This window comes from Protomyctophum parallelum, assembly GCF_964188405.1.
Source record: "Protomyctophum parallelum genome assembly, chromosome: 5".
NCBI classification, from domain to species: Eukaryota; Metazoa; Chordata; class Actinopteri; order Myctophiformes; family Myctophidae; genus Protomyctophum; species Protomyctophum parallelum.
The window spans coordinates 44,450,632-44,468,607 of record NC_139702.1 but is presented as its reverse complement, the minus strand read 5'-3'; the positions used below and the strand labels follow the sequence as shown (position 1 = coordinate 44,468,607).

Below are 17,976 nucleotides of genomic sequence, written 5' to 3'. Positions count from 1 at the left end.
ATGTCAAGAATGTCTGAGATGATGAATGGTGATGGGTGATGATGGTCATGGAAGGGGAACCTTCTGGAAGCTATCTAAGGCAAAGATAATACACAATACAAAAAGTGTTGAACACATATTTTTTATAGCTTGCCATTTTGTTCCCGCTTCTTTGCGATGCTTCTTATGTTTTTTTATCTTTTGCATTTATAGCACTTTGAGATTCTGAGGAATGTAAAGTGTTTTGTAAATAAAATCCATTACTATTAGTAGCCTTACCCGTGTGAAGTGAGGGGTGCTTTTATCATTGTACATCATCATGACAAAGTTTTCTCAGACTACGACGTAAAATTCTCTGTTCATTGTTAATGTTTGTGTAGGACACAGTTTGTGACAGACACCAAAAGCTGGATATAGGAGGGGGCCCCTCAATAATCAATAAAATGATTGTGTTTTGCCAATGAATTGGCAATTCTTTAAAGAAATCTGCAAAAGGATTTTACTATCCATCCCACCACCAATACAAACTGACTGTAAAAATAACCTTAATAATAGAGAAAATACATCATAAATAAATACTGAAACCAGATATAATCATTAAGGAAAGTGTACTATGTAAACTCTAAAATTCCATTTTCCAGCCATTCAGTTGCGAGAAAAGAAACTAATTTTTATTTTATTTTGTTTTTCCTGAAAATAATTTGGGGACCCCCAATAATAATTCCGGGACCCCCCGTGGTGTCACGACCCCCAGGTTGAGAACCCCTGGACTAATGAATTTGATATGGCTACTTATCTAGCACCATGCAGACGTACGCATCTTGGTCATTCACTGTCATGATTTTGGACTTTAATGTTTGTTTAGGGTAGTTTTTATTTAATTATTTATTTATTATTATAGTAATGTGGGATATACAGACCAGGGCCTCATGCATTGAAGGAAGCATGAGTTCAGTTCAGGGCTCTCCCCAGGTTGGCAGAGGGAGAGAGCAAGTGCGTGCGTTCATGCGTTCAATTCAAAACCAATTCAATAAACTTTTTCTGGTGCGTGATGTGGCCTTATCGACACACAAACTGTTCAATTCAATTCAATTTCAATTCATGAGAAAACATACGTTTACACTGCCAGAGCAAGCGTCACAAATATAATAATAAAACAGTTGAGCATTGTGTAAATGGAGCTATGTCACATTCTGTCGTTACTTATATACTGTACATACATAGACCTATTTTGAAACAACAATTTATAATGTTAGCAGCAGCTGGTGTTCACAATGGAAGTAGTCCTTCCATTTGTTAACCTTCTTTTGTCGCAACAGTTATGAGGTATATTTTCAACTCTGGTTAGAGTGAACTGAAAAATAACAAATGAAAAATGTATCTGTGGTGGGGGGAGGGGGGTATCTGTGTACAGTTAGATGGAATCATCTTTTCTCATCTTTAAACAAAGACTAACCCTCTGAATGTTTCATGTTGCTGATTAATAGGTCATGTCTGTGTGTGTCTGTCTCTATCTCTCTCCAGGTTCAGACAGTGGTGTCAGAGGGTGATTGAACACAAGATGTTTGATCACATCATCCTGCTGTTCATCTTCCTAAACTGCATCACCATCGCCCTGGAGAGACCCGACATCCAGCCACACAGCCTGGTAACACACACACACAATGCAACGCGTCGCAGTGCGACGTGTTTTGACCTTGTAGATCGGCTATTTTTGCTATATTTTAATTGAAATCCTGAATAATCTTTTGCTATTCTTGAATTGGAATCCTGAAAAGTAACCTTTTTATATAATTTCAAATGCATTTAGTTATAGTTATGTTAACTTTTTGAACTAAGTACAAATACATTGGACATAAAAAAAGACAATAACATATTAATCATACTATAATTCTAACAATGTCTGTCTGTCTGAATGTGTGTCTGTCTGTCTGTCTGTCAGAAACATTGCCGTATCTCCTCACCGCCTGCACCAATCACTCCCACATTTCACACAGGCATTGACCATATGAATATGGAGGGCGTAACGAAGCCCTTTTTTCGATTTGATACATTAATGATTATTAATGAATTATTAGTCAATTACAAACGCACCCGGGCGCAGTACCCCCCACGGCCACAAGGGGGGGGGGGCAAATATCTCACAACGGGTAAGGGCTAGTACTATTAATTAGTTGAAATCAATAATATATGTATTCCGATATTAACCTGGTGGCCGCATTAAGTGAAGGTGGGGGCCCGCATGTGGCCCCCGGGGCCGCCAGTTGCCCATGTAAACACACGCCGACATCCAGCCACTCAGACTGGTGGTGGTAACACACGCTCGCACGCCAACGTGCACACAAGCACACGCTCACACAGGGTACCCAAGTCCTGACGTCACTCCTGCTACGCCCTGGGTCAGTGGCGTAATTAGACCAAAAGCTAGGGTGTTGCGGGGGCGAACGGTCATGCACGCGCGCGCAGCGCGCGTGCATTTTTTCGGGTTTTTATCGGGTTTTTTCTTACTTTTTTGCGGTTTCTTGCGGGTCTAAAGGCTAAATTGTAACGTGTCAATGTGCGCAAAGGGCTTGAGACAACATAAGCCTTTTCAAAATATGGATGTTTATTTAAGCACGCAAAAAGGAAAAGGGCACTCCTGACCAACAACCATTATTGAGCTTAACTATACTTTACTTCATTGTGAATGTGTGCCAACATACTTCAAAACAGCAAACCTATTTAATATAGAGATACCTGACCTGACCCCAAAACAAACAATAAACAGCACAGTAATAATGCGCTAGGATGAATGAGAGTGAACTTAATGAAATAATTAATTGAAAGACTAAACAACAACACACCAAGGCCAGGCTACTGTCTGTTTTCAAAATAAATGTATTTATTAAGCCATACAATATATGTTAATGTCAATCAATAAACCAAGGAGGCACCGCAGATAACGTTTATGGCATTTATAAATTGTAGCTCTTGGGCGCTCCTTCAAGAGTCTCTTTTTCTCTCTCTTTCTCTCTCTCTCGCTGTCTGTCACTGTCTCTTCCTCTTCCATCATTGCTCGAGTCTGTCAGACTCTGTCTGTGGATTAATAAGGAAGAATGGAAAAGGGAAGAGAAGAAAGTTCCTATTACAACCACGAAAAGCAACCAGCCAGTCAGTCGGTCAGTCAGTCTGTCCCCGTTTTTATCTGCTGTCTGACTGAGGCACCACAGGCTCGCAGCGCACATCTGTCTAATCACAACAGATAGCGTTGCTATCCAAGGTGCTGAATTCCACACAACACAATACTGAGCAGTATTAGAAGCCTGTAGTCCCACTCATTGGATTCAATCATTAAGTAAACAATCAACAGCGATACATGCATGCAGGCTAGCAGAATAAATTAAACAAATACAAATGATTCTTACCTTTGATACCAGCAGGCAGCAGCTGAGACTCAGTCCATGAGGGGAAAACGACGGGGTCGTAGTTTAGCAAAGTCTGTGACCAGGTCATCTAAGTTGAGCGATTTGACCAAAACTGGCTCCACTGCCATTAACATCAGGTGTGTAAGCCTTTCGTCGCCCATCGTAGTCCGGAGATAATCTTTGACTCTTTTCAATACAGAGAAAAATCTCTCATTGGATGCTGTTGTTACAGGTAAAGTGGCTGCAATCCGGAAAAGTTTTCTAATTTCAGAGAAGCCAGTTGGCAGAGCATCTAACTTTTCAAGGGCTGACAAGATGCTGCCATCCTTTTGCGTTAAATATCCTTGTGCTGTGTAACATTGAGATGGGAGCAAGGTGCGGTCAACATGGATGTCATACAGACTTGCAAAGTCGTCAATCATGTCGGCATCCAGAAATTTGGGGCTGCTTGAATCGAATGCCTCTATGGACTGCAGAAGAGCCTCATTCTGTGTAAATCTGCGAGTAAACTCTGAAATAAATCGATCTATAATTTCAAAATAGAGCCTCCTATGCATGTCATCATTCTCTGGCTCTCTTTGTCCACTGCTGGCCCAACAAACAAACCCAGCAAGCAGTTTTGACACTGTGCGTACCCTCGTAGGACGGGCGAGTGGGGTGCTGCCTGCATCCACATGATCCACGGGCACATCAACTGTAGCAGCAAATGCTTTGGCTTTTTTTACTGTAGACTCCCATTCGCTTTGTGATCTGTTCCTCTCTAGCTGTTGTTTGACGCTGCGGATGAGACCAGTAGCTTTGTTTATGGCAATGCCACGTTCTTGAAGCTGCTCTGATAGTGTATGTGTGACGCCCAGAATCTTGTCTATGGCATGAAGTTGCACAATGAAGGTAAACGTCTCCATATGCGTTTTTAATCCTAGAGCCTCAGCCGACCCATCACGGTGGGATTGTACAGTTGCATCCAGTGTAGCCAGTATGGCCTCATATCGAAGCTTAATTTTATTAACTGCTCTGTACCAATATAACCAGCGGGTGTCACTTGAGCGCTCCAGTTGTAGGACCTTCTGCTTCAGGTGAGTTTGAGCGTCCATAAAAAGCTGGTGTCGGGTGTTGCTATTTGCAATGAAGGTATACATTTGCCGCACAATGCTGAAAAATTCGGACACCTCTGGAATGTCCCGAATGGTATCAACAAGAACAAGGTTCAGTCGATGTGCGTAACAATGGATATACACGGCATGAGGAACTTTTTCTTTGATCTTCGCCTGGACACCGTTCATGCACCCACGCATTACACTGGCTCCATCATAACACTGGCCAATACATAACTGCATGTCCAAACTAGCTCTAGATATTTCTTCACAAATGAATGTAGCCAGCGACTCAGCACAGAGGTCCTTCATATAGAAGGTGCCTATAGCACGTTCATTAACAATGCCATTATGCACATATCTCAAGAGAATTGCAAGTTGTTCTTTTTTTGAGACGTCTTTCGTTTCATCAACTAATATGGAAAAATATTGTGCCTCCTTTACCTCATTGGTTATTGTATTTTTGATTATATCCCCAATCACTTGAATCATGTCATTTTGACTTTCAGGGGAAGTATAATAGCCATATTTCTTTTCCTTAGACTTCAGAGCCACATCAGATTCAGCTGCAACTCCTGCAAGGGTATCAACAAACTCAAGGAAGTTTCCTCTATTGGTAGAGCTCTCCTTTTCATTGTGCCCACGAAAAGGCAGTCCCTGGCGTCCAAGTAACGCTGTAGCCTTAAACAAGGTTTTAACATGAGCCCTGTTTTCTTGTACCTCCGCCGTTCTGTTAGTGACAATTTGAGAAGCAACAGATTCCCTCTGGCCTGCGCAAACAGCCCTGTAATTATTCCACGCCAGCACTGCCCCTCTGTGTCTCCTACCATCCACATGGTCTTGAAATTTGGTTTTCATGTTTGTCCATGTTTTAAATCCCATTCCCTGGTCCATGAAAAATCGACACCCCCTCTTTTCCCCTGGCAAAAGGGTGTCGTTGCTGAAGTGACGACAGGCAAAACAATAGACTGAGTCTGAAGTCACGGAGTACTCAATCCAATCATGCAACTTGTAATATGCTGCAGAAAAGCGTCTCTTATTTGTGACTGGAAACACTGTTACATGAGGTTGCACAGGAGAGTCATTTTTTTACTTACTAATGTCAGTGGCGGCTCCTGTTTGCACTAGTCCTTCTGTTGAGGCAGTGAGTGTGACCCCATCCCCTGGCCCCGCAGCAGCAGCAGCTGCCGCCGCCGCTGTAACTGTTGTTGAACTTGAATCCGGTGCTGTATCGTCGTCTGAATCTGAATCTTGTTCTATTTCTGAATTTGAACTTGTCGCTAATGTTGGTGCCGGTGGTGGTTTTGCTGCCGTTGTTGTTGATGTCTGGTCGCAGTGGTCGGCATTGTTGTTGTTAGTGTCAACATCGAAACTGCAACTTGTGGATGGGGAACTTGAGTTGTTCTTGTTTTTTTCTTTTTTCTTGAAAAAAGCATCTAATGCCAACTGTTTTCTTTTCATTTTTTTGTCTTGACTAGAGGCTAGAGCTAGAGAGAAGATGAGCCTATCTGTTTGTTTGTTTTTTACGCGTTTTTGTTGTGCTTCCGCTCCACGATCACAACCTGTGTGAGGGGGTCAGTAGGTGAGTGACGTGCGTCACGTGCGACGTGCCTTTGATCGATGTGTCATGATCATCTCACTGCGCCTGCATGTGCAGATGCACTAATGCGCTGATCACATATCACAAGAACAAGATGTACAAAAAACAACATATGGATGTTTATTTGAGCACGCAAAAAGGAAAAGGGCCTGACCAACAACCAAAAAAAATAAAAAAAAGCATCATTGACTTTATTTTTATTTTTATGAAATCGCTAGGGTGTTGCCATGGCAACACCCTAGAGGCCCAAATGACGCCCCTGCCCTGGGTCACGGAAGTATTTTTACTAGGGTTGTCCCAATCCGATCACGTGATCGGAAATTGGGGGCGATCACGTCATTCTCAAATGATCTGAATCAGATCGGGAGCAAAAAAACGTGATCGGGACAACCCTATAGACTGTAGTATCAACATTTTATACAGTAGATATCATGATATTAGACTGGATATTGTCTGTGATTTTGGATATTGTACTATTGTGATATGACATAAGTTATAAAAGTCGGTATTGGCAGATACTCAAAATCAAATGATCGGAATCGGATCGGGAGCAAAAACAACACGATTGGGACATCCCTAATTTTTACTATTGGATTTTCCATTAAAATAAGGAGGGAGCACGATACAAATAACAATAACAATAATAATAATAAAAAATACAATTAAATAATAATTACATGCATCTGTTTATTTTAGTGTTTTAGTTTCCGCTGTCATTTTGTTCCCTATTTGTTGTTTGGTTTCAATAGGGATCGATCACGGTTAGATTAGGCAGTACAATGTGTTATCATTAATGAACTGTGGAGTCGGTGACCACCGGAAAGGTGATGTGGCTTCATTTGGAGTATGCAGGGTCCATTATTTGAACCCCTTTGTGGGATCCAGATAAGTTGTGAGAAGTTATTTATTTAGTTATGGTTTATTTTTGGTCATACAATATGAAACTAAAACAAAACAAAACAGCACAAGACGGCTGGGCCGAAACCTTCTTACTTTAAATAACCTATAAGCTATAAATAAAATGGATTAAAACAATTGCAGAATAATCTAGAAACAAAAACTGGTCAAATAAATAAGAAACTCTTCTTTGTGTAAAAGTTCTGGGAGGTATATTGTGTATTATCTCAGGTACTATGTGTAAATGTATTGTGGAACAATAAGCTATAAGAGAGGGCCTATACGGCTGTGATGTTTGTGAAACTAGCCGTAAATATGTGAAAACCCCTTACTTATATTGTAAATAAGATAAGATAAGAGAGACCCAGCTGTTTGTGAAACAAGCTTCTAAATATCCGAAAGCCTTTACTTGTACTTTTTTGTGGTAAAAGTGCTCAAACGTTCTTCTTTTCCTGCCTTCATCTTATTATGTTCTCAATCACTATAGTTTCAATCAAGTCTTCAGCGTTTATGCATTTTAAGATTGATCAAGCAGGCTTAGTAGTGATTGGGTTCTGCTGAGTGAAGACCCACCCCTCGCTCCCCATCCACCCAATAATAGCATTCGCTTCCGGTTTTCCAGGATGGTGGATTTGAATTTTCTGAAATAGTGGCTTGTAGAACACAACACGTGACATAGGAGCCGTTCCTTTATCCATTATTGGTTATGGTTAAAGCCAGACAAGGGGTGTGTGTGTGTGTGTGCAGAAGTGGTTCTCAAAGTGACGTACAGGGACTCACAAGGTGTCTTGAGAGGGTTGAGGGCCCTTACAACTCGGCAACTCCGACAATATTACAAATGGAACCAAATGGACCCTACCCGCGGTCCATTTGGTTCCATTCGTATACTGTCATCAGGGAGGTCCTTGGAGATGAACCACTGGTGTGTACTAGCATCCAAAAGGGAGACGGTTTGAGGTTTCCTCACGTTTTAATTCTTTCCCCATCGTCTTTCGTCCCTAAAATGCACACGTTAGTATCATTGGAACAAGCACACACTGTGTACTCGGTACAAAGGCACAAATTAAATCCGAAATTTGGATGGCAGAAGATCCACCAAGGACAGCTCTCCTGGAGTCCGACTTATGGAGGTTTGAAAATCTTCCCTTCAACTGCTTTACACCGCGATTATAATATTTTCAATCCCATAGCTGGAGCGGTGGGGCGTTGCCATAGGAAGCGGACCAATGTTAAACGGACTCGACCATTACATAGACAGTATACATACGTTGGATATGGACCTGGGATATGACGCCCCCTAGCGTCGGGGTAGGTATATATACGGACATGGGAAAGAAAGAATTAAATGGGGGTTCGTAGCCTTTAATGCATGTGAAACTGGGGGTTCCTTGAAATTAAACGGGTTGAGAATCACTGCTAGAGTCGTAAAAAGACTTCTCTTATGGGGGGTCCCTGGAATATCTCTTCAAATGGGGGGTCCGCAAGGCTTATTAGTGTCAACTTGGGGGTCCTTCACATGGATTATTTTTGGAACCACAGGTGTACGTACGTACGCTCCCCCCTCCTCGCCCCCTTTTTTAAATCACGCCTCGAACTCAAAACCCATGCCCACCTTGTGCCCGCCGGCGTTGACGTTCTTCCCGTCAATCAGGGCGGACACGGTGAACTTGACCCCGGGCCTGAGGGTCTGCGTGTAGCCCAGGCCCACCAGGCAGGCATTGTCCACCTTTCCCGCCAGCGTCACACTCTCGTCCACGCGGTACTTGGCGGCGATGCCGAGGCGCGAGCTGTCGCTGCCCAGCGTCCAGGTCATGCCCGCCGCAATCTCCAGCCGCTCGTCGACCCGCTGGTACACGGAAGTGTTGAACTCGGCGCCGTCCTGCACGGTGGCGAGCAGTTGGAAGTCGTGGGCGCGGTAGCCCACGGCCGCGCTGCTGTGCGTCAGCTTGGACGTGGCCGGGTCGAAGGTCATCTGGTAGCCGGCCAGCAGTCCCTGGTAGCCCAGCACGCCGTCCGCGTGGACTCGAGCCGGGGCGACGGCGGCGGCGGCGATGGCGGCAGCGAGGCCCGAGGCCCCCGAGCCTGCCGTGTTGGGCGGCTCGAGGTCCACGGCGCAGCCGGCGTTGACGTGGGCGCCGCGGAAGCCCACCTTCAGCGCCGCGCTCTTCTTCCCCGTGTTGGGCACGAAGGAGGCGTCCATTCCCAGGCGGAGGCCGCGGGCCAGCCGGTCCTCCGCGCTGGCCTCCAGGGTCAGCCGGTTCTCGGTGCTCCAGCCGTGCTTCAGGGACAGGCCCAGGTCCCTCAGCTTGTAGCGCGTCTCCAGGTGGCCCCCAGACATGCCCGTGTCGGTGTTGTTGGAGCCGGCGGCGCGCACCTCGAAGCCGCTCTCGCTCTTGGACTTCACGTCGAGCTTCACGGCGCCGAAGGCGAAGCCCTTGCTGAAGAGGTCCTTGGCGGCCTTGCCCAGGTCTTTGTACAGGGGTGGGAAGTCCATTGTTGTTGCCCTCTACTATACGCAGGCCTTTAGGCTATGGGATGGTGGGGGAAATGGTGTGCTCTAGGAAAATCGGCCCCAGAAGATATTGTTCGTGCTAATATAGAATTCTGTTGTGCACGCTACCTCTTATATATTGATGCAGTGTGGCACAAGTGTGACGCGAAGCTCGGGCCAATGCGTGAAAGCCGATTTGTTGGGGTGCATACTTAGTTTAGACTAGTCATAAACTAAGTGGGTTTGAGATAGGTTGTAGTTGTATGACTGGTCTAACCAATGACTAGTCTAAACCAAAAACAAAGTACTGCACCCGATTTGTTGGGGATGTCCGATGCTCATAGCCCAACCCCACAGACCGACCGACAGACAGACCGACAGACAGACAGACAGACAGACAGACAGACAGACAGACAGACAGACAGACAGACAGACAGACAGACAGACAGACAGACGAGAAGCATTAAGGAAGGCATCGGCGAGTGCTTTCATCGCCGCTGGATCTTCTCGCAGAATCCTTTCACACACGTCAAGCAAAACCCTGCACACGCACGCACACACGCGCACACACACACACACACACACACTCAGAGGAAACATGTCACCTCATCTAAAGGCTCATTCATGCTCACCTAAAACTAAAACTGTGATAATGGGAACCTTGTAACGCAACACATTGACGCCTGTTGTGAAGATATGCATTGAACCAGAGAAGAGCATGTCGTTGAATACGGATAGAATGGACTTCTGGAACCACTGTTCTAACCTTTAGAAAACGATACCGCAGTGATAAGCTATCGCCTCAAACTGGACTATGAATGGTCTACTTCCTACTATGAACCTCCTAGTGGGCAACTGGCGGCCAATAATGAATATCAGAATATTGATATCTTATTTATTTCAGCTTTTACAATTCCAAACATGCAAACATGACCTGCTTTAATTACTTCTGTCTAAATTAGTAGCTTTATGACTAGTATTAAAATGTGTTTTTTTTATGTACAATGCATTTGTAATTAGTTCATGAAGTTAACATGACTATAATTAAAGGCATTTGAAAGGCATTTGAAATTACATAAAAATGTTAATTTTCAGGATTCCAATTCAAGAACAGCAAAGAAAATAATTAAAATGTTCAGTTCAATAAAGCAACAATAGCAGATCTACAAGCTCAACATGTGTTGCATTGCGACGCATTTTGAGCTTGTAGATTGGCTATTTTTGCCAGACAGTATTGTGCAACGTGGCCCTCTGAGTGAGTGTGGAACAATATAATAGGTCCATCTGTCAAATGTTTATTCATTTTGGGGTCCTTGACGTGACAATGACAGTTTGACAACCATAGGCTTACATAACAACGCTGAAATGAAAAGCCACACAAAACTGTCTACTCTAGTCTAGACAGCTTGTGTGTGTGTGTGTGTGTGTGTGTGTGTGTGTGTGTGTGTGTGTGTGTGTGTGTGTGTGTGTGTGTGTGTGTGTGTGTGTGTGTGTGTGTGTGTGTGTGTGTGTGTGTGTGTGTGTGAAAAAACCAAATAAAATAAATCAAATGTGTGTTTTTTTCCAGGAGCGTGTTTTCCTCAGCGTGTCAAACTACGTCTTCACCGTCATCTTCATGGCTGAAATGATGGTCAAGGTAACCATGGCAACGCACACACACACACACACACACACACACACACAGAGTGGTTCTCAAAGTAGAGTCCGGGGACCTCCAGGGTATCCTTGAGGTTCCAGGGGGTCCCCAACAATATGACCTAATGTAGCATACAAATCAGTTGATTCCGGTGCGTGCGTGCGTGCGTGCGTCCCTCAGGTGGTGGCTCTGGGCCTGTACGTGGGGCCCCGGGTGTACCTGGTCAGCAGCTGGAACAAGCTGGACGGCGTCCTGGTCATGGTGTCGCTGGTGGACATCCTGGTGTCGCTGGCATCCAGCGGAGAGAACCGGATCTTCGGCATCCTCAGGGTCCTGAGACTGCTGCGCACTCTGAGACCCCTGAGGTATGTAGCCTACTTTAAACCATGCACTTCCCATTGCAGTCAGAACTGCAGACTCACTCCTTAATCTTCTAAACTGACTCCGACAGCTGGTGGCAGCAGTGAGTCTCTCTCATCTGGTCTCTCTCGCGGGCAGAGATGATGTACTCCCAGCCGAAATATATGCAGCCGCTAGGGGCGGGATCAACTAATGAAATATTGAAGCACTGCCACAGCACAAATGTAAACACAACCTAACAAGAAAAGAAAGAAAGAATCAATCATAAGCAGACTTGGCAACCTAACTGTAGAAACTAACAGTACAGTAAAGAACCTGGGGGTTATTATTGATTCTGAATTGAACTTTAATTCACACATTAATCATGTCACCAAGATTGCCTTTTTTCACCTTAGAAATATTGCACGAATCAGAGCCTATTTGTCCTTGGACGATGCAAAAACGCTAATCCACGCCTTTGTTTTTTCTCGGCTTGATTACTGCAATGCAGTCTTCCACCGCCGGCCTGCTCGCTTTGCCCAAGAAAATGGCAACTAAAAAATACGGGGAAGCAGCTTTTTGTTTCTACGGGCCGTCGGCATGGAACAAGCTCCCACTGTACCTTCGTCAGGCAGCCTCTGTAGACATTTTTAAAGCTCAGCTCAAGACCCACTTCTACAACATTGCCTTTACATTTTTTTTCTCCATGTCCTCACTGTACTGCATTACTGCTTGTTTTTTAATGTCGTTGCCTTGCTTTTCTTTTATTCTCCATTGTTCTGTAAAGCACTTTGAGCTGCATTTCATGTCATGAAAGGTGCTATACAAATAAAGTTTTATTATTATTATTATTATTATTATTATTATTAAGACTACAACTCGAAATTATTATTATGAAGATATCATCATTTTTGGCCCGCTGCTTCCTGGTTCATCATTTCTGCTTGAGAGAGACCAGGGTTTTATTCTTTCTTTGTCAATTTCTCTCGGTTTTGCACACGCACGCACGCACGCACGCACGCACGCACGCACGCACGCACGCACGCACGCACGCACGCACGCACGCACGCGCACACACACACACACACACACACACACACACACACGCGCGCGCGCGCGTGTGGCAGTTCTAAGATCGTGGGATGTAGTGTCAGAGGAGGGGGGTTGAATTAATTACATAATTGTTCGTGCCCATGATGGGCCTGCATCATTATTTATAAAAGGGATTTTCCTCTGCTTTGACTCTTCTAGCCTATATAACAAGTTTCAAACGAGCTTGCATGTCTTCTTCAAACAATATGTCATTTTGAGAGCTTACATTCTGTGCTTTCATCATCGGTAATATAACAACACTGGAAAAATGACCACAGCCTGCATGTGTCCCAAAGAACCGTATACTCGATCACGTGTTCCACTGTACCAAGACTTTAATAGAGATAGATAGATAGATAGATAGATAGATAGATACTTTATTAATCCCAGATGGGAAATTGAAGTGTTACTTACAACCACATCAGGCAGCGCCAAATGAAAGAAAACCAGCCAGTGCTCAGAAGGGCTTCAGATTGCTGGCTATTTCTCTCTATTCCAGTGATTCTTGGCGAGCCGTGCTCCCGGTGGTAAACTGCATTATTTAGACCGGTGGTTGCCAACCGTTTTCACATCAAGGCCCATTATTTATTGGGCTACGTACGTTCCACCATTTGATGAGATTCAGCCTCTCAGTCACAACACCGAAGGCATATTTTTGTTATCATTGGATCCGATTTAGTCCACAATTCCGTGCTGTATTGATCAAAATAACAATTTTTCCTATACAATCTATCGTGTAGACTTCTTGTAATGTTTAACAAACATTTGTGACCAGATTTAACTGAGAGTCTGCCATCGCTCAAATTCCAGCTTTTCACCAGAGAAAAACATTTTATTTTTTTATCCCACGATTTTGTAACCCATTTTTCACCACTGTGCCAATTATCTAATGTGATCCTGGGCTCTACACACCCTCCGCCAACATGGGGAGAGCAACGGACTTGAACTCATGCTTCCTTCATGCATGAGTGTCCAAGTTGCTCCTTTTACACCTGACAGGGGGGAGTTTCCCTGGTTGGACGTAGCGCGTGGAAGGAACACGTTATTCCAACCAGTTCCTTTCCCCTCCATCAGTCGCCCTGGCTGGTTACCAGGGGGAGGCAGTTTAGAGACCAGGATTACTGCATGTTTTTTTGTGAGGGTACCTACCCTAGGTACATGCAAACATGCAAACTCCACACAGATATATTTTTAAATGAGTTAATAGCACAGGCAGACTCTTCACATACTAGACTCTAGTATGTGAAGAGTCTGCCTGTGCAGAACATTGTTTAATTCTTTACTCCAGAGTCCAGATGATTACAGGCACAGTCACAGACATTTATACTCTTTATAATTCTAAAAGAGAAAGAGTTCTCTCAACACAGCTGTTAAGAGGCTGCTTAGATAAGCTCAGACCCCTGTGGTGTTAAATGCACTCGCAGACAAAAGGCTTCGCTTTTACAGGCTTAAGGTGGAAATACCTCTGAATATATCTGTCTAAACGTTACCGTGAACAACCAATTGGTAGAGCACTTTAGTCTAAGGTTTTTTAGTCTGAAGGCTTAGGCACACAGGTGTCTCAAGATGTGTATAGCCTCAGGTTCTGCCTGTTCTGTAAACAGCCGTCTTAAGGACAAACAAAAACCCTCGTCGCATAATGTGGTCAGCCAGTATACCTTAGCTCAGAATAGGTATTCTGTGCCTGTAAAAGGAAACGGCTGACTGAGATGTACATGTGACCAGAATCCAGATCTGATACATCACACGTATGTCTCTTCTTCTACGCTGTACCAAGGCTTCAGAGACCCATACCGTTCCACAGATTACAATCACCCCAAGGAGATTTTGAAAACATGACTAAAGCAACTCCCATATCTGCTGGGCGAAGTACAACAATGTGCAAACACAGCAGCAAAGATTCGTGCAGCTGCTGTGATGGGAGATCGAAGGATAATCTAAATGGAACACAACCACACTTAAAACCAATCATTGTGTATTCGTGCACTTGCATCGCATCGAGTGGTCTCGGTACATAGCAATTGATTCTGACTTTTAATTGTACATCACATTTTGTTTGGATCTCACTTTTCACTTTTGCTTTGACAATTTTAAACGTTGTTTTCTCATGCCAATGAAGCCTTTTGAATTTAAATTTAAATTGAATTGTGCTTGCGTGCGTGCGTGCGTCTACAGGGTTATCAGCCGTGCTCCAGGCTTGAAGCTGGTGGTAGAGACTCTCATCACGTCTCTCAGGCCCATCGGGAACATCGTCCTGATCTGCTGTGCCTTCTTCATCGTGTTTGGAATCCTAGGCGTTCAGGTACAGTATGTCTCTGTGTACCATACAATGCTCACCTCCGCCCCACCCCCTCCTGGTGCTTGGAAACTAAACACAATATAAACAATGGGAGAGTGGTGGGGCCGAGAAAGGCCCTTATTGATTACGGTGATCAACTGTGTCCTGTATGCCAGTATCGCTGGCTTATACTGTCTATGGGGACGCAGCTTTTTTAACGTAAATATCTTGAATTATTATTTTAAGACCAAAAACTAGCTTGATTTGCGTCTCCTTTCTCTAAATGGCTTTCAATCTAATAGCCTCGCCTTACAGTAAACAAGGACTTTTGATTTGCTTTGACTCATTTGAAAAGCATTGAAGCCACATTGCACATTTTGATGATTTTCACAACGCCCACTGGGCGTTACTAATTGATAGGGCGGAGAACTCCGTCGCCCAGCGCTCAAGACGGAGATTGATCAAGATGAAAAAAAAAAAGATTATTGATATCAAAACCGATCGCATCGCTCCACAGGCTGGAAGCGTCTGTTGGACAACACTCGTTAATACGTTAATAACTCTTGATCTAAAATCATTCTGTCCAATTCTAAGAAAAGATTATGTGTTAGACGGCCCACCGCGGTCCCGTCGCTATAGTCGCGTTAGAATTAAAGGTATATTCAGTGATTTCACTTAATTAAAATATCACTTATTTTTTTGTTTTGTTGTGACAATCCTCTCTACTATAGAGAGTTCCTCCCTGTCCCCAGTTAACCCCTGGGGGTCAAAATACCGTAGGTTTCGTTTTTGGCTCTCTATCCTGATTGGATGAAAGGCTTAGGTCCCAGCCAAAAACGAAACCTAAGGTTTTTTGAGTGAAATCACTGAATATACCTTTAATCATACCTCCCGTTGTTGTCGATCGCCCCGAGAGTGTTTTGGCTACATTTGTAGTGAAAGTTCTTAAAAGGTTGAAATGACGACAGCAAGTATGAAATATAAGGTTAATATTAGGTTTAATGACTTCTCTTGCAGTAGAAAACAACGTGGATACAAAATGTGGCAAAGGTTTAAATTATTCACATGGATTCTGTCGGTCTCGTTGCATCAGGAATCATGTCAACACTGCTCTGTTTACGTTCACTTCTAGGTAGTTAGATCACACTGAGTGAACATGAATTCCATTTCCGCTTTACTCCTTCACAGTAAATATCCCCGAGCGTTCGGGTTGTTAATCTATGCTAGACCAATAACACTCTATAGACCATATTCACATGGTGGCCATCTTTCTAGACCAATAACACTCTATAGACCATATTCACATGGTGGCCATCTTTCTAGACTAATAACACTCTATAGACCATATTCACATGGTGGCCATCTTTCTAGACCAATAACACTCTATAGACCATATTCACATGGTGGCCATCTTTCTAGACCAATAACACTCTATAGACCATATTCACATGGTGGCCATCTTTCTAGACCAATAACACTCTATAGACCATATTCACATGGTGGCCATCTTTCTAGACCAATAACACTCTATAGACCATATTCACATGGTGGCCATCTTTAATCTATGCTAGACTAATAACACTCTATAGACCATATTCACATGGTGGCCATCTTTAATCTATGCTAGACTAATAACACTCTATAGACCATATTCACATGGTGGCCATCTTTAATCTATGCTAGACTAATAACACTCTATAGACCATATTCACATGGTGGCCATCTTTAATCTATGCTAGACTAATAACACTCTATAGACCATATTCACATGGTGGCCATCTTTAATCTATGCTAGACTAATAACACTCTATAGACCATATTCACATGGTGGCCATCTTTAATCTATGCTAGACTAATAACACTCTATAGACCATATTCACATGGTGGCCATCTTTAATCTATGCTAGACTAATAACACTCTATAGACCATATTCACATGGTGGCCATCTTTCCATAGAAAATGGCTGGCAAATTACTGTAGTGTCTCCGCCATAATTGGCAGCCGCGACATAATGGCGGAGACGCTGCTACTTATACCCATGGATAGAGTACTGAGTGTGTGTGTGTGTGTGTGTGTGTGTGTGTGTGTGTGTGTGTGTGTGTGTGTGTGTGTGTGTGTGTGTGTGTGTGTGTGTGTGTGTGTGTGTGTGTGTGTGTGTGTGTGTGTGTGCGTGCGTGCGTGCGTGCGTGCGTGCGTGCGTGCGTGCGTGCGTGCGTGCGTGCGTGCGTGTGTGTGTGCGTGTGCGCGTGCAGTTGTTCAAAGGGAAGTTCTACCACTGTGAGGGGCGGGACATCGGTAACATAACCAATAGGACGCATTGTCTGGAGGCGGGGCATCGATGGATCAGACGCAAGTACAACTTTGACAACCTGGGACAGGTGTGTTACGCACACACACACACGCACACACACACACACACACACACACACACACAAACACACACACACGCGCACACACACACGCACACACACACACACACACACACACACACACACACAAACACAAACACACACACTGGATTTGATATTGGAGTAAATGTACAATATTTGGACCTGAGATGTTGTAGAGTAAAAGTAAAAGTATTGGAAATTAAAAATACTCAAGTATACCCAAATACTCAAAGTACAAATACTCCAAAATTGTACGTGTACTTAGTTGCTTTCCACCACTGCTGTCTAACCGACTGAATTCCATCCTGGCTTTTTTAAAGAAGTCTTTGATGCTGCTGGCCCAATGAATTCCTCTCTCTTGTATAGTCGAATAATTCTAGTAGTGCACCATGACAGCATATCTTATATTACTTAAAAGCAATGACGCACTTTATGCGCAAGTTACTTTACTCACAATTCTGTATTCTGAAAATACCCGATCTTCAAGCCCACAACGCGTTGCGCTGCGACGTTGCCTGTCTGTTTTGTTTCTATGTGTTTTGTGTGTGGATTGCGGATGAAATTTAGCATCTTTGCTAATTCCAGTGTATTTACGTTACATGTTGGTTGAAAGTATGCTTGTCCCATCGAAATAAACAAATAAATAAGTTATCTGGTTGAAATATGCTGCTAGCTGTTCAGCCCATCCTAAAAAAGACTGCATGAGAAGTTTCAGTTTTTCATGATTTGCCTTTAACTGCTGATTCTGCTTAATCTCCTCGATCCTGGATCTGAT

General features: G+C 43.8%; 2 protein-coding genes and 1 long non-coding RNA gene across 3 annotated transcripts in view; 2 read left to right on the top strand and 1 right to left on the bottom strand.

The window, feature by feature from the left end:
* Positions 1–17,976, top strand: part of LOC310859020 — a 227,714-nt gene that overhangs the window by 111,101 nt on the left and 98,637 nt on the right. The window lies entirely within an intron of this gene.
* LOC310859165 (voltage-dependent T-type calcium channel subunit alpha-1H-like) overlaps positions 1–17,976 on the top strand; it is a gene marked incomplete at its 3' end in the record, with an annotated part of 124,458 nt that overhangs the window by 70,089 nt on the left and 36,393 nt on the right. The window contains exons 20-24 of the mRNA XM_083765564.1: positions 1,504–1,627; positions 11,033–11,101; positions 11,282–11,466; positions 14,708–14,834; positions 17,064–17,189. Of these exons, the coding sequence (XP_083621690.1) occupies positions 1,504–1,627; positions 11,033–11,101; positions 11,282–11,466; positions 14,708–14,834; positions 17,064–17,189 (631 nt within the window). The remainder of the gene's footprint in view (positions 1–1,503; positions 1,628–11,032; positions 11,102–11,281; positions 11,467–14,707; positions 14,835–17,063; positions 17,190–17,976) is intronic.
* Positions 8,557–9,468, bottom strand: LOC310859166 (non-selective voltage-gated ion channel VDAC2-like; the record flags this gene model as incomplete). Its single annotated transcript, XM_083765565.1, has 1 exon — positions 8,557–9,468. One exon carries the CDS (start codon positions 9,466–9,468, stop codon positions 8,557–8,559), a length of 912 nt encoding a protein of 303 aa, XP_083621691.1.